Genomic DNA, 20,647 nt, shown 5'->3' with positions numbered 1-20,647 from the left:
TGGTGGAATTTTATAGTGCTGGGTTATCAATCTTTCTTCTTTTCCACAAAGAAGATGCTGGCTGATGGATGGTTGTGACTAATGGATGGACCCAGTCTTAGGCCGCCATTGTTTTCCTCCTACATAGCAGCAGTTTCCTTGCCAGATTTGATCTGACTCTGAAGAGTGGCACTGTAGCCCCTAGGGAGCTCAGTGGCACAGTCTCATAAACAATGGAGAGGAACTCCTATGGTTTAGCTCTTAAAGACCCAATGCCAGTTTGTTGTTCTCCTGAGGAATTTCTAGTCCCACTGGACCCTCAGAGAAGATGGAACTCAACTAGAGCTGTAAGCCACAATCCTTGCATTTATGTGACCAAGCTGCCATTTTCCAGTAGGACTAGGAGATATATGGTTGTGGCTCTCCAGCCATGGTAATTCCAGAGCATGATACTGTGTTACCAATTAAAAACATAGGAATCTGAAGGAATGAAGAAATACATTTTATTAAGAATGAAAACTCAAGACAAGGAGAGTCACACGTGTTAGGAAGGTGGTATTTATACAGCTTGTGCTGAGGGTGGTGATTTTTGCAATACTCAGCAGTGTAATGGACGTATGTCAGATGTAACTCTCTTCGACATGCACATACATTGAATAATACAAGACCACTCACATGAGTCAAGGTTGCTGAAAAGGGCTACAAATGGCTATAAAAGCTGGTATTATTGCTGGTTAATGGTCGTGTCTGCTGTGTTTCATTACATGAAAATGTAAAATATTTTTAGTTTGTTGCTTTTTTCCTTGCTTCCTGAATCTACATTTAGACCTAATCTGAATACAGATTCTCTGTGTTCTGAGCGAGCATTGTAGAGGTGTAGTTGTGGCAAAGTTACCGTCTTAGCATCTTAAGTCTCATGATTATGCCATAATGAGCATGGCACCATATATTATAAATTATAATATGTATTTATTTTGTTATAGGTTGATATATTTTTAGCAAGGAAATGTAACCAATATGCCATTTTAAAATAATTTTTCCAAATTCTGATATTAACACAATTCAAATTGAGCCTCATTCGTATAAAAATAGTAGTTATTTTAAATCTGTAGTTATGTTTTGCTGTTATTGCTCAGTAATTTTTTATTTAAGTCATTTAAAAGTTTTTTTTTTTTTTTTTTTTTAATTTTTTTATTTATTTATTTATTTTTTTAAAGTACATTTTTATTAAAAACTTTCCACAGGCAATGGAACACCAAGAAGCAAAGAAATCCCTGAAGAAAAGTGTTTCATCTTCCTCACTATCACCTCAGAGTAGCCCAAAGCTCAAATCCCCCAATCCCCAGCACTCTAACCTGTTTCTCACCTCCACCCTGCTAAAGAACTCTCCACATTTTAATGGAGTTGTTCAGAGTACTGTGCAGGATGCTCCCCTGGCACTTATTACAAAACCTCGCTCAGACAACTCTAAAACCCCAGATAAGCCTTTACTTGCAGCCACCAGTCCCTGCTTTAACAGTCCTATCAACCTGAGCACTGGAGCCAGACAGTCTTACTCTGGGCCTCCCACTTCGGACCGAGCCACCGCACTGCGTGAGTCGTACAGGGTGAATGCAAGGTCACTGCTCCAGGGAAAAATGTTCATGGGAACGGAGTCTGATGTTGCCAGCAGCAAAGACTCTGATGATTCTGGGGAATATGAGGAGGATGATGATGATGATTTAAGTGACAGCCTGTCAGGTTCGTATAGTTAAAATGTGCAACCTTTGTGTGATATTGTGTGTAGAATCTGTATTGTATAATCTTCTATAACATTGATTAGATTTGAAAATAAAATTAGATTTGGTTTTTCACATGAAATAAAAACCCTTCACTTACCTTTATTCGGTATAGACTCTGGTAGTAACCTGGACACTGACTCTGATAATGATGATGAGGATATTAAAGATGAAGAAATGGATACTGACACGGAGAGCCACACACAGAGCATGCCACTTAAACTCACTAAAAGCCCAACCTCTTTGACGGACCCTTCACCTGACCAGATCAACAGCTCCGGTTCACTTGACCTGCAACTTCATAAATCTGCTAAGATTCAGCATACTGTCAATAGATCTTGGGCTCTGACCTATCACAGCCCCCCAAGTTCATCGTGTGTGTCCACACCCCCAGGTAATTAAAATACACTCAAAACTGCCTTAATTAAAGTCACCATAACATTTTCTTAGCTCTTAACCTAGCTTTTTGTGGCATATTTTTACTTATCATAAAAAAAATCTGGAAAATACATGAAATGAAATGATCCCAATATCAATTGATTGTGATCAACTCATTACTGCTGGTTGTTTTACTTTCAGCAAAGAGAAGAAGAGTGACAGATGAGCAGGCACTACGTAGGCCTCTCGAACACGGGTGAGATATCTAGTCACTTTATATTTTGAATGCAATACAGCTTTTTTACACTTGGTGTCAAAAGGCAGACTGATAGCACAGTAGAAGGAGGTCAGTTCATGAATAAATGTGTGTGTGCTTGGTTGAGAAAATTAAAAGCCAAGCAAAAGCTAACAAAAGTAGGAAGGGTATAGTCTCAGCCGATGATCCACTTAAGTCAGGCTCAGACTTGCTTGACTAAAGCCATGGCACCTGTCCAGAGGAAAAAGAAGAAAGCGCCACTGTTTCTGGCTTCTGTCCTTCCTCCACCCATCCATCCATCCATGCTACCTCCCATGATGGAGTGTGTTGGCACTGAGACAGTGACTACAGGTCTCTGGAGTGTTCCAGTGTGTGACTCACAGCTGGCCAAGCCTGCTGCACCTCATTTGAATAACTGGTCTGAGTTGTGCCAGGCTTCTGTAAGTGAATTGTGTGAGTGAATAAAACCTTCACTAAGACAGTCTAGGCAGGTAGAAGAAGACAAATTATTGTGATTACTTAGTCATTGTGTATGCATGTGTAAGTATTGTCACCAGTGCAGTTCTAAATCAGTTCAATGCTTTTTAGGTGGAAAAGAGAAACCCGCATAAGTAATATCTGTGGACGCGTGCAGGGAGAAGTGGCCTACTATGCTCCTTGTGGAAAAAAACTCAAACAGTACCCAGACGTTACGAAGGTAAGTATCAGTCCTGATGGAGAGTGATTTATTTACAAGCTCTGGCGGGACCCTGATATCTGAAGTTCCTGAGCTCACTTCATCTTGCATTAGAAAGTACTAATTTTTACTGTGACCGCAAATCCTGAAGTGTTTTATTTGTTTTTATACAAGAACATTTGTCTCCAATTAATGCTGAGGAATTTCTGGGAGAGATAATATTTTCTGGTACCACTTATGTTATAAGCTATAAACTGTCATTCCTTCAACAGCCTTTCTTTTCTGTCTCTGTCTTTACTTATAAAATGCATTGCTTTTGCACATCACTGACAACAGGGACTCCTTTTATATATAACAAAAGCGATCTGATTATTTGATTATATGTGCCATGTTGTTAAATAACACCTTTTTATGTATTTATTAGTATGAGTTTGTGGAGAATTATAACATTTTAATGAATACATAAATATAAACATGAGCTTTCAATTACTTCTGGCACTATTGTCTGTCAGTGCTTTATGATGTTTGTTTATTTATTTATTTATTTAAAACACGATATGGTCAAGCAAATTTGAGATATAAACTGTGATAAAATCCCCCATAAACTGGATTTGCGGTTTATATAATCTGTGTAAATGTAGGTACTTTGGAAAGGTTTTCCTTATGCTGTCTCTCTCTTGTATGTTTTTAGTACTTAGCAAGGAATGGAATAAGTGAAATCACACGTGACCATTTTAGCTTCAGCGCTAAAATAAGGGTTGGCAACTTCTATGAAGCTCGAGAAGGACCTGAGGTGATTTACTATACATTTATTATTCACTGCTCTCATTTCAGTCTTAAGGAATATTATTTGGTATATTATTATTATTATAAGGAAAATTATGTTGTAATCTTGTACGTGTGAGCACATTTACAGTTAAACAGGAGTTATGCAATTTTAAAAAAATAGCAGAACAGGAAACAGTGCTTTCTGAAGTAATATGAAATAACCTCTTATCCAAACAGGCCACTAAAAGCAGGTCAGCTTTTTCCTTCTGTATCATTAACACAATTAGGATTAGCTACTAGTTCTTGCTAACAAACAGTTTGGCAGTTGCAGAAGTGGAGGTTGTGGAAACTGGAGATTAATGGGCAAAATGTTATACAAGCCAGAATGCAGGTGGGGGGATAAAAATGAAAGATTTTTGACCAGAAGCTTGACAAGTTTGTTTTTAAACGATGACGTTTTTAAAAATGGTGTGCCCTATTATTAACTATAGAATGAATTGTTTCGCATGCAGTGTCGTTCTTACAATGCTGATTTGTGTTTTGTGGGGTGATTTATGTCCTGCAAATATCCAGGGTTTGCAGTGGTGCTTGCTGAAAGAGGACGAGGTTGTTCCTTACACCTTAGCAATGGAGGCACATAGAGGACGTCCTAAGAGTCTGGAGCTCCGATGTACTGACGATCCCTTCCATTCTCACCAAGGAAAAAGACGACCACCTAGTGTGGGTGAGACTGAGGCGGCTAATGCTACATTGATTAAACTACAGCGGAAACTGGAGGCACAGGGTAAGATTCCACCTTTTTCAGTTGCTCTCAGGATTTTGAAAGCATTCTGCTCACTTTAGAGCTCTTTTAAAATGGTAAAATAAGGGTGCTCAATCTGTAAAGACAGGATATTTAAAAATAACATGCATCTGTATTTTGTGCTTTACTTTACTATCATTTGTAAAATAAAGATGGATATTGTGCAGTTAAAGCCATTAGTAACACTTATCATTAAAATACACACATGTTCAAGTCCATTAGGCAAAACAGCATATTTCCTGTATTATAAGCTTTTTGAGCATTATGTTCAGCAAAGAGCAACTGAACATTAACTCTCCACTTCCTGTTTTCTGTGGGTCAGAGATTGCACGACAGGCTGCTCAGATAAAGATGATGCGAAAGTTGGAAAAAAGGGCTCTTGCACAAGCGGCTAAAGAGGCCAAAAGACAAAAAGGTAAACCCATTATATTGTGCATTTGGACATATTTTGTACTGAAAGTTCAACAAAGCATGTAATTTGAAATCCTTTTGTGTAAACAGTATGCTTGCTTATAATCCGTGAGTGTGTGTCTGTGTGTGTGTGTTGTGTGTGGCCCCTGAGATTCAGATAATCTTTTTTAAATCAGACATCCCTGCACAAGTTACTCATTTCCAGATTTAAATCCAAACCTCCTACATTCTCCCTGTTTACTTGTGTTCAAATGACATTTTGGCTCGCGCGCTCTCTCAATATAACACTGTGTGATTTTGCAAAACCTCCAAGTCAAAATAAATCTTTAAATCTAGTTAATCACAGCTTAATCTGTGGCACTGGAACAATGTCTAAGCATGAGTTATGTCATTTCAGCCCTGCTGGCAGCAGAGGAGAAACGCAAGCAGAAAGAGCAGCTGAAGATTCTAAAGCAGCAGGTAGAGCTACTGTACACACCACCATCTCTCAGAAGAAACACATGTAAACCCATAGCAACATGCAGCCTGCACTAGCCTTATACTGTTATTTGTTATTAGTGGAACTCTGGTTGTATTCTGAGTATGTTTTTAGAGTGGTTTATTATTTGTTGGGTGATGCACATTTTGGGGGTTTTTGCCCTTAAAATCAAAGTTACAAATTGAACAGTTTCCTGTTGGGTAAACACAGACGCAAACAAAGTCAATATCAGCTACTAGATCTTGGTCTTGTTTTTGCTCTCATGTCTTTTCATGTTCACTCTCCATCTCTCCCTAATAGGAGAAGGTCAGGAGGCTTGAACAAATTCGTCTTGAGAAGGAGCTTCGAGCTCAGCAAATACTTGAGGTAAAAATATACACATTTGTAGTGAAGCTGAACTATGATCCAGATCTGATATCTAATGCACATCACAAGAGACTAATCACAGAAATGATAAAGCTAAAAGCCTACAAGAAGCTTTAAAACTAAATAAAATAAACGTAAAATTTTTACTACTGATAAAAAAAAACCGTATACTCTAAACTCTAAACTTTTTTTTATAAGGGATTTTAAAAGAAATTTTGAAAACAAGCTCAGAATTGTCTGCTGTTTTGTTGCCCATAGTGTGAAGATGTCACACTTGATAAGCCACATTAAAAGCCACTTATAAAACATGCAATTACAAATTTAAATCTAAACCTAATTATAGTTTCTCTGTTATGCTTCTCTTTAAATTTATTGAAGTGTTTTGTCATGTTCAAGTTAATGGGCTGAAAGAGCGACTGGCTTCTGACCTCGAGTGTGTTTGTAATATTAATCAGCCAATTCTGCATAAAGGAGTTCAGTATCCTCACCCACACAAAACAGGAAGACCGCATCTCTAATATTAACAACTTTGGAAAATTTCCCAACTACCCAGAGTATTTTAAATGTATTGTGAAATAGAAACACACATCCAAAATCACCATAAGTACATTTTTCTCTGGGCATAAGTCCATTTACAGTAAATATTATTGAAGAATAAAATGATGATCTATGATTGGTCTATCAGTTCAGAATGTAAAGGTTAAAAATAATCCATGCCATCTGTATGATTAGATTTACTATGAAATAAGCAGTAAACACTAAAGCCAGATTAGCACTTAATTTCTATTTAGCCTGATTGATAAAACATCTTGATTTGTTTTTTAGGCAAAAAGGAAAAAGAAGGAGGAGGCCATCAATGCAAAAACATTAGAAGCTGAGAAACGAATGAAGGTGATGGAGATTTGTGTGTGTGTGTGTGTGTGTGTGTGTGTGTGTGTGTGTGTTATATTAACATTACAGACTACAGCCCTTTGTAACTACTGTCTTTCCACTTCGCTACACTTATACATACACACACACACACATTTATATGTGTAGCCAAATTATTTTGTCACTTGTCTTTTAACTCTGTGTGTGTGTGCGTGCATGCATTCAGGAGAAGGAACTGCGCAGGCAACAGGCATTCATTCTAAAGCAACAGGTATGCACTAACAGGTTTTCAGCTAGTGTCTGCATTAAAGGGCAGCTTAATCAGAAACATTGTTCTGTGACTCTCCCTTGGATATCTTCTATGATTCGGTGCTTGTTCTTTAAACTTCTGTGGTATTTGTTGTACTGCCTGCTTTGGGAACTGCTCATGAAGGTGGTTAAATGTCATTTTGTCTCTCTCTTAATTCGTTGCCAACTCTTTCTGGCAGGAATTGGAGAGGCATAGACTAGAAATGGTATGGGTATGTTTACTTTTGTACATCTCCCACTACGTTGTGACTTTGTGATGTGGTTGAACATTTTGTAATGCGTAAGCAGGCTGCTATCGTGCCTACATTTCCGTTGCATGGGTCTCATGTTACATACTGTACGTTTTCTGGCTGTGCCAGGGAGAGAGAAATAGTGAACATACTCTTGCAGAGTGATCAAGAAGTATTACCAAGACACAGTGATTTTTATTGACCAGTAAAAAAATTTTTTAATTAAATAATCCAGTACGTTTGTATTTACACTTTTAATAACTGATATTGTTCTAGTTTTTCTAAAATGTCTCTCTTACAGTTCTACAACTTACAAATCCTAAAGGAATAAACCAGCTTGTGCAAGTAGAGAAATTCTATGTAAAGTAATTCTACTATCAAATCAGTTTAATGTCCAACCAGTTTGAGTGACATGTTTTGTTAAACAACTGTGAGGAAGGACACAGTACTAATTGTGAAGGATTCTCCCTCATCTCCCTCCCTTGTTCAGCTGACTGTGCGCTATAGGACAGCATGTGTAATGAATAATACTTGGTCTGAACCAAAAACAGTTTCTGCATTTTAGTGACAGATGTTGCAGATCAGTACTGGCTTTGCATATATGCTTTTATTTGACATCTTAGCAATACTGCTTCCATACAGTGCACTGTACATCTTAACATCTCCCTGTTGCTTTATTCTTTTTCATTTGTTACACTCGATTTAGCTTTCCTGTGCTTGAGCTAATCTTAATTGTCTTGTTTTCATTTTCATGTATTTATTTTTGTACTTTATTGCTAAGTCATGGCATACATGCATTTATGTTTATCTGTGTGATGGTAAATGGAGTGTTTTGTTGTGTTGTAGGAGCGGGAGAGGCGAAAGCAGCACATGATGCTGATAAAAGTCATGGAGGCTCGGAAGAGAGCTGAGGTATGTCAGCAATTATGCATTGATTATTGTTTTGGTACCTAAAATAACATACATTTGTTCGGCAACACAGGAAATTAGAAGCAGCTCTTTCCTTTCCTTTCTGTTCTAGTGTGCTCTAAGATAACATACAATTAACCCTTGTCCTCACAACTGTCTGTCACTTAGTCTCACAATCTGTCTCTCATTTCCAAAGTGTATGAACTCTGATTAAAAGTATAAAGTCATTCCTTGATTAATTTACATTCAACATGCCAGTTTGAATAGTAATGACTCTTGACTACAGACTGTTGTCTCTTGTGTACTCTGGCTACAGGAACGGGAACGGCTGAAGCAGGAGAAGAGAGATGAGAAACGGCTAAACAAAGAGCGTAAACTGGAGCTCAGACGACTGGAGCTAGAGATGGTTAAAGAGCTGAACAAACCCAATGAAGACCTGTGTCTGCCAGATCAGAAGGTAATTGTGCCATCAATGCCACTCCTTAGTTGTCCAGAAATGTACAATTCAATATCTTACAATTTTTTTTTTAATTTGTATGGGTGGTTTATGACTCATCCATTTGGAGATTTCTGTTTTCTGTTCTTCAACTGCATCCTCTGTTACTTTACCTGCTTCCTGTTTCGTACAGTCCATACAGGTCTGTGAAATTTGCGTGACCACATTGCCATCTAGTGGCAACAGAACATACTACAGCTTAATAGATGATCCTTAATAATACTGGATAAATGAATAAAATCTGGCAGTAGTTTAAATTTGCTTTTTTGAAGGGAAAGTTGGCAGTGTAAAACAAGCTGTGTATCAATAGCAAGCTGAACATATTGTGGGTGATTCTAAACATGTGGGTGTAGCTTATAAAATAATCCCCACTTCCTTTTCACCCTATCATCCCTTCTAGGCTCTGCCAGAGCTGTCGCGGTTACCAGGTCTTCTGTTACCAGATAGCTGTTTTGGGGACTGTCTGATGGTGATGCAGTTCCTGCGCTGCTTTGGGAAGGTGCTGCGTTTGGACCGCAGTATTAAGCTGCCCACCCTTCACATGCTGCAGGCAGGACTCCTCAACCTGAGCCCCAGTGCAGCTCAGATGCAGGATCTGCTCATAGGCCTTCTCTCTACTGCAGTGTGTGATCCAGGCTTTCCACCAGGATCAATGGTGAGGAAGATGTGCACGCAGCCCACTCATTAAATGGGACTCAAATCAAATTGTGCCTCTCACACCAACAGTGCCATAAGAAATAATGTTATTCTTCATAATCTTATTGGAGCTAACTCACTATACAATGGGAGCTTTGAAGAAGTAATGTAGTTTGGATTAAATTGATAATATGTAAAGAGATCCTTTCTTTTAATTATGTGCAGCAGAATAGTGATTGCAATATTCAGGGACATAAAGGCATAAGTATATGGGTGCAAGAAGATGCATAGGATGCAAGAGGATGGCATATGTGATAAGATTGTACACATCAGACATCATGGCAGGAACAATACAGCTGCAGCAAGACAATGACAAATGTTGCTATACCATTAGGAAACTGAGCCAATATTTAACCATAGAGAGGACATGTCTGGAATGATACTAACTATAATACATTTATAACCTTACATAGAGACAACCTGGTAAACTTTAATGATCTTAACAAGTCATAAGTTGCAACTATACCATTGCTCAAATTACACATCAGATTGCAGATACTCATGAGGAGAGAGGAAGTTTGAAACAACCTTTTTTGTAAATGCTGGATTCTATAAATACTGCCATATTATCAGACAAAAAGCAGCTGTATCTTTAATTTGCCACATTATTTTATAGCGTGCTTTAGCTAGGCACCATAAGACATTATTTGTCAATATGAATCAAGACGAGAACAATAATGGATCTTTCTGGAAATACTGAATAAACAGCATTTCATAAACATATTTAAATAAGTATTTTAGCTATTGTCACTTTACTCGCTGAATGTATTCTTTTATGAACGTTGTATTGTAGGTTAAAACAGCTCTTGGTGAGCATGTTTCCAGTGTGGAGATAAACCGGGAGAACATGTCAGAGATTTTGCAGATCTACATGGCCGCTCACTGCAGTCAGACGGACCTCTCACCACTGGTAGAAAGTTTAAAGACAAAAGGCTTTCAGGCTCACACCCCCACTCAGAAAGCCTCCATCATGGCTTTCTTGGTCAATGAGCTGGCCAGCAGCAGGAGTGTGGTTGCGTAAGCACTTCTTACATTTTACATATACTATTAAAAGACCCAAAAAATGATAGTGTGATAGTACATTTAAATGTTTTTATTCTGGTTGACAGGGAAATTGACAAAAGTATTGAGCATATGACAAACCTACGGAGAGAAAAATGCATAATTGAGAGTAGCCTTCGCAAGTAAGTTGTACACAGGAGTTATTTAGTTTTGATTAACTGAAGATTTTGATTCAGTGTGAAATGACCATCAGCTCACATGTAAGTCATTAGGATATAATTGTGTGTGTAGACTGAGAGGCATCTATGCTAAGCGGACCGGGAAGCGTGAAGGCAGCGTAGGAGGCGAAGAAAGCCAGGCTTTAGGAGCACCTACCCCTGGTCACAAGCGCAAGAGAAAGGTCGGAAGCATTGAGGAAGATGATTATGAGGAGGATGATAGTTATGATCAAGGAGAGGAGGATGATGATGAAGAGGAAGATGGAGGGAAGAAACGCAAGAAAACAGAGACATGTGAGGAGGAGGTATGTAGAAGCATGTGATACAAGTGGCTCTGATAGCAAATTGAGACTCATCATTTATCTAACAGTTTTCTTTACATAGTTTGTGGTGGTGTTGTAAACATTAGACTGCTGTCTGTTTCATTTGAATAGCTGTTTGTATGTTTGTTCAGGATGATGAGGATCAAACAACCAGTGTAGAAGAGCTAGAGAAGCATATTGAGAAATTAACCAAGGTAAGTGCTCACAAACAAGTAAAAGTATTATTACTATTATTAGTTGGCTTCATTTGATGGTAAAAGATGCACTACATAATTTGAATGACAACACTTGTCCTCTTGTTGTTAATGTAGCAACAGCTTCTGATCCGGCGTAAACTGTTTGAATCGTCACACTCCCTGCAATCGATGATGCTAGGACAGGATCGCTATAAGAGGCGCTACTGGGCCCTTCCTCAGTGTGGAGGCGTGTTTGTAGAGAGTACAGTGAGTAAAGAGGGTAAGAATAACGCATCTTTTATTCTTAATGTTTACTTCATCTACAACGCACACTGGCAATTAAAATAATGAAACAACTAAATAAAAAAATAATTGTTTTTCTGTTTTTTTCCAGATCCACAAGGGATTCAGCAAGAATCTGGGAGGTTGCAGAGTACTCCGTGGATTTCAGTGAAAGAGGAACCCACAGAGGTACCAGCTAAAAAACCATATGACAGCCCACAGACAAAGCATGAAAATTCCTCTCAGGATCTACAGCAGGAGAATGGCTTGTTCAATCTGTTCCTGCAGAAGCCAAGTTCTTTTTCCAAACTCAGCAAACTGCTTGAGGTCGCGAAGAATTCGGGCAGTGATCCTCAAGGCGTAAATTCCACTGTTCCTCACTTGCCTACAAACGCTTCAGCAATGTTACCCAACAGCCTCCCTATGAACATAAATCAGGAAATAAAATCTGAGGTCAGCAATTATTTACTAAGCCCTGGCCATGTAGACATCTTGCAGCATCCTCTACATAGTGACCTACTCTATAGGACTCTGGTAGAGAAGCATTCTCAATGGTTCAGCCTACTGCCACGTTCACCATGTGACAAGTTTTCTTTAACAACCAGTTCTCCAAATCCATCATCCTGCAGTGCCAAAGCCTCATCACCTGTCACCAGCAACAGCATGAGCCAGTCTACCTCTGCTTTCTCCAGCAATACTGAGAACACCACCTCTTCTCTCAGCACCTTTGCTACTGCATCAGTCAGTAATGTTTTGATAAAAGAACTTCAGGTATGTGTGCTGTTTAACCTGCATTTACACAAGCAAATGAGAAAATGACAGCAACAAAAGTTAAAGTAGACAGAATAAGAATTTTCTCAATTCTATGCCAATTAGTTGTAAACTGGTACTGGTGGTCTCTCTCTCTCTCTCTCTCTCTCTCTCTCTCTCTCTCTCTCTCTCTCTCTCTCTCTCTAAGATGACATCATGGAATTGTTGGGTTGGGGAAACTGTGAACTGTTATTGAAGTGTGTATTCCTTTTTTGTTTTGTTTTTTTACAGGTGAAAAACATGATGGGTCTGCGTTTTCCTCTCTGGCAACCTGAAGCAATGACTGCAAATATGTCCTTCAAGGGCATGTTCACAAGACCAGGGGACTCCCTCTTGACCAGCAGTGTGGCCACCAGTCAAAGTGAGTCCCCAGTACCATTGACTGACAAATCCCCTGCTCTAGAAATGGCCAAAAGCCAGGACTTACCCTCCCCACAGCCTATTCCAGAAGGTAGGAGAGCTCCAATGATTACTGCATTCATAGATTTCTGTAAAAGATTTTTCTTATGTGTTTTGAATGCTAGCTTACATGTACCATGTGTGTATGTTCTAGATATGTGCACAGGGTGGTGGAAGGTGTCCAGTTCTGAAGAGTTAAACCATATAGTGAGTGCCTGTCACCCTCGTGGGATCAGAGAAAGACTCCTACAGAAACAAATCCAGAAACACATGGAGTTCCTCACGCAAGTCTGTGCCAAGAACAAAGATGGTAAACTGATGACCGCTGACGATTAAAGATGATTTATCATTTGTTGCAGTGCTGTGCTGTTCTTGTGGCTATATCGAGTATTCTATTGATGTATTTCTGACTGTGCCCTTTTGTATTGAACAGCAACTTAACAGCTATATATAGATTAAAGGAAGGGGTGTGCAGGCTAGGTTGGGATTTAAGTGTTTGTCAGTGTTTTCTTGCTAATTGCAGTTTCTTGTAACTGCGCTTTTAACTAATCTGCTATCTTAACAATTTACAGCTGATATGATCAAGTTTTTATCTCCATATTACAGCTTATGTGTTTAAAAAACTAAATTACACCTCACTGATTTTGGGTGATTTGTAGACACTGTGTTTGATCTCTGTATGTGTATAGCTGCCGTGATTGATGTGTGTGAGCTGGAGCAGAGTCAGGTGTGTGAGGAGACGGTGCAGAGATGGTGTGTTGAAGAGTATGCAATGGATATGGACATTGCTGTGCTGCAACAGGTGGAAGAGCTGGAGCGCAGAGTCACCTCTTACAGCCTACAAGTTAAAGTAAATGGCTTTAAATTTTTTTTTTTCCGTCTTTTAACAATTCTCAAAATAGGCACTTGTGTGCCTAAGTATGTTTTACTATCTTTTCTGTTGATCAGGGCTGGATGCCCACAGAGCCACAGTCGAAGAGGGAAGACCTGCTCTATTACGAGCACAAGGCTGTAGGCAAGAATGAAAGCACAGGCATTGTGCGACGTGCCAATAACCCACTGGACATCGCAGTGGCACACCTGTTCGAGCTCGAGCGGAACATCGAGAGAAGGTACCTGAAGAGTCCCTTAAGCACCACCATCCAGATCACTCTGGATAACCGGGGTATAGTTAGCATACCGGCTCCAGCTACAACAGCTAATGCTGATTGTGATGGGTAGGTCATCCAGCATCTTAGTTGCCTCCAAAATTGTACTCCTTTGCCTGTACACTTGCTCCTTCACCCCTCCCCTCTAGTGAGATCCTGCCACCCATGCTGGCTGGTCTTCCTTCTTCCACCTGCTTCCTCTCGTCTCCTCTTCTCTCACTGCTCTGCGTATATGACTTGCAGTTGCACTTTGAATGAATTACACATTATATTTGATTGCATCACAATGGTATACAGTGATGCCTCGAGATACGAGTTTAATTCGTTCCGTGACTATATAATATGTATTATACAATATTTGTCATTTATAAATACAGGTACTGTACATTTTTCATATTCAAAAATGTACAGTACCTGTATTTATAAATGACAAATATTGTATAAAAACATACAGTAATAAAAGAGAATGTTAAAAAATAAACTGGTTTTACTTTACGGAAGATGCGCACGGAGGTGTTGAGGGAGGAGTAAACAGGCGGAATTTTGTCTCGTATGTACACTTTCGCGTTCGTTCACTTACTCGCTACTTTACACTCTTAATGCTAGTTTACACTTAAATGGAACTTAAATCAAGCATTGCGTGAGTTCTGGCAGGCCACGTCATCAAGCGTGCATCAGCTGTTATCAGCTGTCCACGACACGCACCAATCCGGTTACGACATCCATATTACCCGACAATTTAAATTCCCATTCATAGAGCCGCTCTAGCGCTTCGCTGCTGCCGTGATCTAAACTCCCTCCTCCAACCTCGACACCACCATGCCGGAACCTGTGTTCGTTGTACCAGTTTACGTCATAAATCTCCACATATTTTTCTCTCTCCCTCTCCCTCTCTAAATAATTATTTATTTATCAATTCATTCATTTATTACTTTCCAAAAGCGCGTAAGCGAGCATATCTAATACTATGCATGATTAGTGGTTCTGTTATACGGGGGTCTATTCTATTTTCGCTGCTTTCTCCGCTCTGTCCATGCATGCGGACGGGCACGTGGATTCTTGCCCAGAACAGAACCATACTGCCAACACTAACTGTATGCATATCATCTAATAAATTCTCTTTTGACAAAGTGGTCCTGACAGAACTGAAATTCTCTTAACTTAACTGAACTTAATTGCTACAATTTCTGTTTTCTTTACATTCATTTCTCTTCACTTCTTTTTGCCTTTTTGTCACTCTTTCCTCACTAACATATGCCGGTCGTTGTAATAAAAACCTGTCCGGTCGACATATTAGATGCGGTGTAGTCGCTCAAGTAAAAAAATTTTTAACGGATCCGAAAATTACGGATCCGAAGATGGTCGTCACCTCACGCAGCGCCTTTGCGACTCTCCATAGGAAATGAATGACTTCCTGTTTATCGGCCGTCGTTTGACGTGTGCAGTGGAAAGGCGGCTTTAACCGAGTGAGACGCGGCGGGGGAAACAGAGCACACGTGGTTGTTGGGGATCTTTGTTTCGGCGGCGGCGGCTCAGATGCTCGTATCTCAAAAATTTGCTCGTATCTCAAGCCAAAAATATGGTCAAATCACAGCTCGTATCTCAAAAAATTCGTATGTCAGAGCACTCGTATCTCGAGGCATCACTGTATTGTAAACAGGAAAACATCTCTTTTGAACATTTTAGCTACCACAATCTATTCAGAACAAGATATACTCACCAGAAAAAAAAACTTGTGTGGTTCATGGCATCCTGCCTTCAGAAGAGCAAAGCAGGTATCCAGTGGCTGACTAGTATTATAAGAAGGTCATTCAAAGGTCATGAATGGCCTAAGATTGGTTCTTGGCCATGATGATTGATAAATACTATCAGGCATTTGGCTAGGCTTTGAAGTCTCTGATATTTAATTTTCCAATTGCAGCGGACATTAAAAAGATAAAGTAGTTAGAAAATGTCTCTTTTACTCTGTAGGTCTTTAGTGGCATTTTAGCTAGTCTGTCATGTTTTACAAAACGAAAACTCTTGTTCCCTAAATCAGAAATGAAAATTTTGCCTCTGATTATTTCAAATTGAACTTTAAACACTGCAAAAATTCTGCTTATTTATGCGGCATCCTCCTGAATAGAAGGCAGGGGTTTTGATGATCTGTCTGAGATGTCAGTTTTGTGGATACTAAATAAGAGTATACGGTGCATCTGGAAAGTATGCATAGCCTTATTCCAAAATGGATTAAATTCATTATATTCCTCAAAACTCTTCAAACAATACACCATAATGACAATGTGAAAGATTTATTAAAAATAAAAAACAAAAGAAATTACTTGTACATAAGTATTTACAGCCTTTGCTCAATATTTTGTTGAAGCACCTTTGGCAGCATTTACAGCCTTACAAGTCTTTTTGAGTATTATGCTACAAGCTTAACACACTTATTTTTGGGCAATTTCTCCTTCTCTTGGCTGTGTGCTTAGGGTCATTGTCCTGCTGGAAGATGAGCCTTTGCCCCAGTCTGAGGTCCAGACCACTCTGGAGCAGGTTTTCATCAAGTTTGTCTTTATACATTGCTGCATTCATCTTTCCCTCCATCCTGACTAGTCTCCCAGTCCCTGCCGTAGGGATGGTATTGGCCAGTTGATGAGCGGTGCCTGGTTTCCTCCACAAATTACACTTAATATTCAGGCCAAAGAGTTCAATCTTTGTTTAATTAGATCAGGGAATTTTGTTTATCATGGTCTAAGAGTCCTTCAAGTGCCTTTTGGCAAACTCCAAGTGGGCCATCATGTGCCTTTTAATGAGGAGTGGTTTCCGAGTGCTGCAGAGATGGTTCTTCTGGAAGGATCTCCTTTCTCCACAGAGAAACTCTGGAGCTCTGTCAGAGTAACCATCAGGTTCTCACCTTTCTGACTAAGGCCCTACTCCCCCGATCGCTCAGTTTGGCCAGGCGGCCTGCTCTATAAAGAGTTCTGCTGGTTTCAAACTTCTTCCATTTATTGATGATTGAGGCCGCTGTGCTCATTGAGACCTCCAACGCTGCAGAATTTTTTCTGTACCCATCCCCATATCTGTGCCTCGATACAATCCTGTCTCGGAGGTCTACAATTCATGGCCCGGTTTGTGCTCTGACATGCACTGTTAACTGTGGGACCTTATATAGACAAGTGTGTGCCTTTTCAAATCATGTCCAATCAACTGAATTTACAACAGTTGGACATCTCAAAGATGATCAGTGGAAACAGGATGCACCTGAGCTCACTGAGTGTCATGGCAAAGGCTGTGAGTACGTATGTACCTGATTTTTTTTCAAGATTTCAAACAAACTTCTTTCACGTTGTCATTATGGGTTATTGTTTGTAGAACTAAATATGAAAAAAGTGAAGCGCAGTGAATACTTTCTGGATGCACTGTACGACAGGTATTGGTACATGCATACTGTAAAGGTATAATTCATGGGTGTTTTTTGGACTTGCGGATGCCTCAGCTCAAAGGAACCTGAAAGGACCAAATGTATCTAACAATATTGTTGTCTTTTGAGAATAATATATATATGGGCAGTGTAATTCAGACTGAGCATTGGCTTTGGATGTTTTCTCTGTTCAGTGAGCATTAATCTCCTTGCTTTTCTCATACAGAGGTGTAGAAGATTTGGCCCCAGGGATGAAGCTGTGGAGGAAAGCCCTGCATGAAGTGCGTAGTGGTGCTCAGCTTTCAATCTGCCTGCAGCAGTTACAGCGCTCTATTGCATGGGAGAGATCCATCATGAAAGTGGTGAGGAAGATACATATACACTGGAACAGTCCACAGTAGTTCTGAAAAAAATAATATTCATTTATTCCAATTGGCAATTCTTCCCAGTTAAAGAATAGATGAAGGCAATTATAGCAGTCATAAGTAGGATCTATGAAAGGCAGGAAGAGCTTTACTTTGTTCCCTGATGATGCTGAGTGTCAGTGCTGTGTTGTGTTGCGTTGCTGTCAGTACTGCCAGTTATGCCAGAAGGGGGACAATGAAGAGCTGCTGCTGTTGTGTGATGGCTGTGATAAAGGCTGCCACATGTACTGCCATAATCCCCAAATCACTACTATCCCCGAGGGAGATTGGTTCTGCCCTGCCTGCATAGCCAAGGTTAGGGAAGAAGTCCTTTGAGTAAAAATACTAAAAAAAAGAAAAGAAAAGAAAAATCGTGATGCATGAACGGATGTTCAGATTTACACAAAATGTTCACTGCTGGTGACCTGAACCATAAAATTATTTTCAAAATACATCAGTGTATCATGTGGAATTTTTTTTCTCCTATTTATTTTAATATAATCATCACTTTGTCTCTGCAGGCAACTGACTCGCCTCAGAAGAGTAAGAAGCAGGCCAGTCGGAACAGTGGAGGGGGTGAAAAACTGTCTGGAGCCAAACGCAGCAAGAAAGCCTGTGTGTCAGGAGAGGGCTCAGAGAATGACACAGCCAGCACCAGTGCCAGCAGCACACCCAAGAAAGGAGGAAAGGAGAAAAGAAAGAGACAAATGGAGGACAACATTTGCACCAACACCACTACACAGGACCGCGCAACACACATTTCTAAAGCAACCCGAGACAACAGTAAAGACTTGGAGCTCTGCAGGTATCAGACACTTTACTCACACATGGGTAGCATATCAGCCTGTCTGTGTGTGTGTCTGTGTGTGTGTCTGTGTGTGTGTGTCTGTGTGTGTGTCTGTGTGTGTGTGTGTGTGTCTGTGTCTGTGTGTGTCTGTCTGTGTGTGTGTGTGTCTGTGTGTGTGTCTGTGTGTGTGTGTGTGTGTGTGTGTGTGTGTGTGTCTGTGTGTTAAATAAAATCGAGTCTTTGTCTCACTTAGGTCAATATACATTGTGTTTAATGTGCTCTATTTAATAAAATGTAAATACTTTATAACTGAGAACTTAACCAGAAATGTTGTGCATGTTATTACTGTGCAGATTGCTTTTGGTAGAGCTGCAAACTCATCAGGATGCCTGGCCATTTATGATGCCTGTCAATCCCAAATCAGTTCCTGGATACCGCAAAGTCATCAAGAAACCCATGGACTTCTCCACCATACAGGACAAACTCTCTAACAACCAGTATGTATCTCTGCACAAACAACACCATTACTGAATGCAACAATTATTATGCTTGTATAGTGTCCTGCGACAAACCTTCACATTATAAGGTTTATATTTTCTTCTATATATAGATCTGAGAACTAGTTTTTTCCCCAGAGTGTGTCACTTTTGCATATACTTCAAGCATAAGTAAGGTTTTAGCATATTTAAATCTAGTTGCCTTTACATGTGAAAAGAGAAAATGTGTGTTATCTGACTGCAAATAGAATTCATGAGGCATATGTCATTTTGGTCAAATATATTTATGGTTTTATTCATAAGGTTTCACGGTAGGTAGAAAAAAATAAGATTTTTTTGGTGTTGGATAGACTACAGTTACTTATGTATAACTTTTGAAGGAGTTATTGTCTTTAGCAGCTGTAATTCACTTACTGTGGTCTTGAATTTTACTAAAATAAGTTTGGTGAGGAAGCAGATGCTAAACACTGGTCCTATTTTTGAAATGTCTAAGTGAGCTATCTTAATTAGGCATGTATTTGCATTTTCAGATACCTGAACCTGGAGACATTTATCATTGATGTTAACTTGGTTTTTGAGAACTGTGAAAAGTTCAATGAGGATGATTCAGACATTGGACGAGCAGGACACAGTATGAGGAGATTTTTTCAGCGCAGATGGACTGAGCTCTTGAAACAACTAAATTAAACCGATTGAAAAGATGCTGACAAAACTGACTCCTGCTGCTTGAAATCTGTGATCAAGAAAGAACTCAAATTGTTCCTTTACCAACTCATGTCACTGGTTTTCATAATGAGCTGTACACTAATTCAGCAGTTCAGCAAGTCCTTATGTTGATATGGTATGGTGTAAATATGGTTTCAGATAAAATAGGGTGTCTCTTCAAGTGCAATACAAATTCTGTTTCTTTACAGAAATTTTTATCAATTACAGCTGGGACTGATGAGAGCTTTCCACTCTGTAAAATATACAATGTTTTTTGTTTTGTTTTTTTTCTTTTTTTAATATAAACTTTACAATTGTAGTGAATGTATTGTATTTTTTATTTATAATTCATTTGGTATTCTTTTTCTATGAAAAGGAAGAACATTTTAAAAATGCATTAAAGCATTTTTTATTGAAATCTATATATATATATATATTTAAAAAATGTTTACACTGTTATGGTGCTTTAATGGTACCAGGAAATCCATCACAGTATTGCTGTAAAACTGATTTAGCAAAAAAAAAAAAAGTTTTGACCATTGAAGAACAGAGACTATTAGAAGTGTGTACATGGTGTCTACATGTCTAACAATATGTATGTGTGCAATTCTGCAAACACATTCTTTGTCATTTTTTTCTGTTTTTATTATTTCTTTTTTTATTTAATTTTTTTTGTAAGTAGCGTAACTTCTAAATCTTAATTTAACAAAACAGATAAGAAAGAAGGAGACGAGATCATTCTGGGACTAAATCAAAATGCCAAAATACACAAAAGTTTAAATCCGTAAAGCATTGAAGATTAGCGTGTAGTGTTGCGGTATAGTATTTATCTGTGGGGTTGTAAAGTGTGGTTGAACCATAGAGTTGTTGTTTAGGCATGGAGCATAGAGTAAAAGCATAGCATTAAGGAAGATCATGACATTAATGTGTAGACATGAGTTTTGACGCATAGCAGTGCATTTTATTTGAAGTTTTATTTTTAGTTCAAGTTGGTGCAAAATGTTATGAGATGTAGCACTTTTTTTATAATAAAAACTGAAACAAAGCAGCTTTACAGAAATCCAGGTATAGGTCTTGTTGCTCAATGTATA

General features: G+C 39.0%; 1 protein-coding gene across 9 annotated transcripts in view; it reads left to right on the top strand.

Annotated features, from left to right (window-relative positions):
• The window catches only part of LOC132850263 (bromodomain adjacent to zinc finger domain protein 2B), a 51,970-nt gene extending 31,779 nt beyond the window's left edge, over positions 1-20,191 (top strand). For 3 of the 9 annotated variants that reach the window (XM_060876661.1, XM_060876654.1, XM_060876655.1), the window contains 30 exons: positions 1,224-1,719; positions 1,873-2,151; positions 2,337-2,391; positions 2,980-3,088; positions 3,759-3,860; positions 4,409-4,619; positions 4,960-5,052; positions 5,446-5,507; positions 5,827-5,892; positions 6,718-6,783; positions 6,989-7,033; positions 7,251-7,283; positions 8,148-8,213; positions 8,527-8,667; positions 9,107-9,361; positions 10,196-10,419; positions 10,512-10,586; positions 10,696-10,927; positions 11,077-11,139; positions 11,257-11,401; positions 11,516-12,174; positions 12,445-12,664; positions 12,767-12,922; positions 13,302-13,462; positions 13,561-13,829; positions 17,390-17,525; positions 17,736-17,882; positions 18,089-18,372; positions 18,708-18,851; positions 19,382-20,191. In XM_060876661.1, the coding sequence (XP_060732644.1) occupies positions 1,224-1,719; positions 1,873-2,151; positions 2,337-2,391; positions 2,980-3,088; positions 3,759-3,860; positions 4,409-4,619; positions 4,960-5,052; positions 5,446-5,507; positions 5,827-5,892; positions 6,718-6,783; positions 6,989-7,033; positions 7,251-7,283; positions 8,148-8,213; positions 8,527-8,667; positions 9,107-9,361; positions 10,196-10,419; positions 10,512-10,586; positions 10,696-10,927; positions 11,077-11,139; positions 11,257-11,401; positions 11,516-12,174; positions 12,445-12,664; positions 12,767-12,922; positions 13,302-13,462; positions 13,561-13,829; positions 17,390-17,525; positions 17,736-17,882; positions 18,089-18,372; positions 18,708-18,851; positions 19,382-19,538 (5,151 nt within the window). In that variant the 3' untranslated portion in view covers positions 19,539-20,191. The remainder of the gene's footprint in view (positions 1-1,223; positions 1,720-1,872; positions 2,152-2,336; positions 2,392-2,979; positions 3,089-3,758; positions 3,861-4,408; positions 4,620-4,959; positions 5,053-5,445; positions 5,508-5,826; positions 5,893-6,717; positions 6,784-6,988; positions 7,034-7,250; positions 7,284-8,147; positions 8,214-8,526; positions 8,668-9,106; positions 9,362-10,195; positions 10,420-10,511; positions 10,587-10,695; positions 10,928-11,076; positions 11,140-11,256; positions 11,402-11,515; positions 12,175-12,444; positions 12,665-12,766; positions 12,923-13,301; positions 13,463-13,560; positions 13,830-17,389; positions 17,526-17,735; positions 17,883-18,088; positions 18,373-18,707; positions 18,852-19,381) is intronic. The other 6 variants (XM_060876659.1, XM_060876663.1, XM_060876656.1 and 3 more) reach the window with 6 other exon arrangements.
• The last annotated feature ends 456 nt before the right edge of the window (positions 20,192-20,647 follow it).

The sequence above is a fragment of the Tachysurus vachellii genome, chromosome 8 (genome assembly GCF_030014155.1).
Source record: "Tachysurus vachellii isolate PV-2020 chromosome 8, HZAU_Pvac_v1, whole genome shotgun sequence".
Lineage (NCBI taxonomy): Eukaryota > Metazoa > Chordata > Actinopteri > Siluriformes > Bagridae > Tachysurus > Tachysurus vachellii.
The sequence above is the reverse complement of the archived record's forward strand: the minus strand, read 5'-3'. Positions and strand labels throughout refer to the sequence as shown.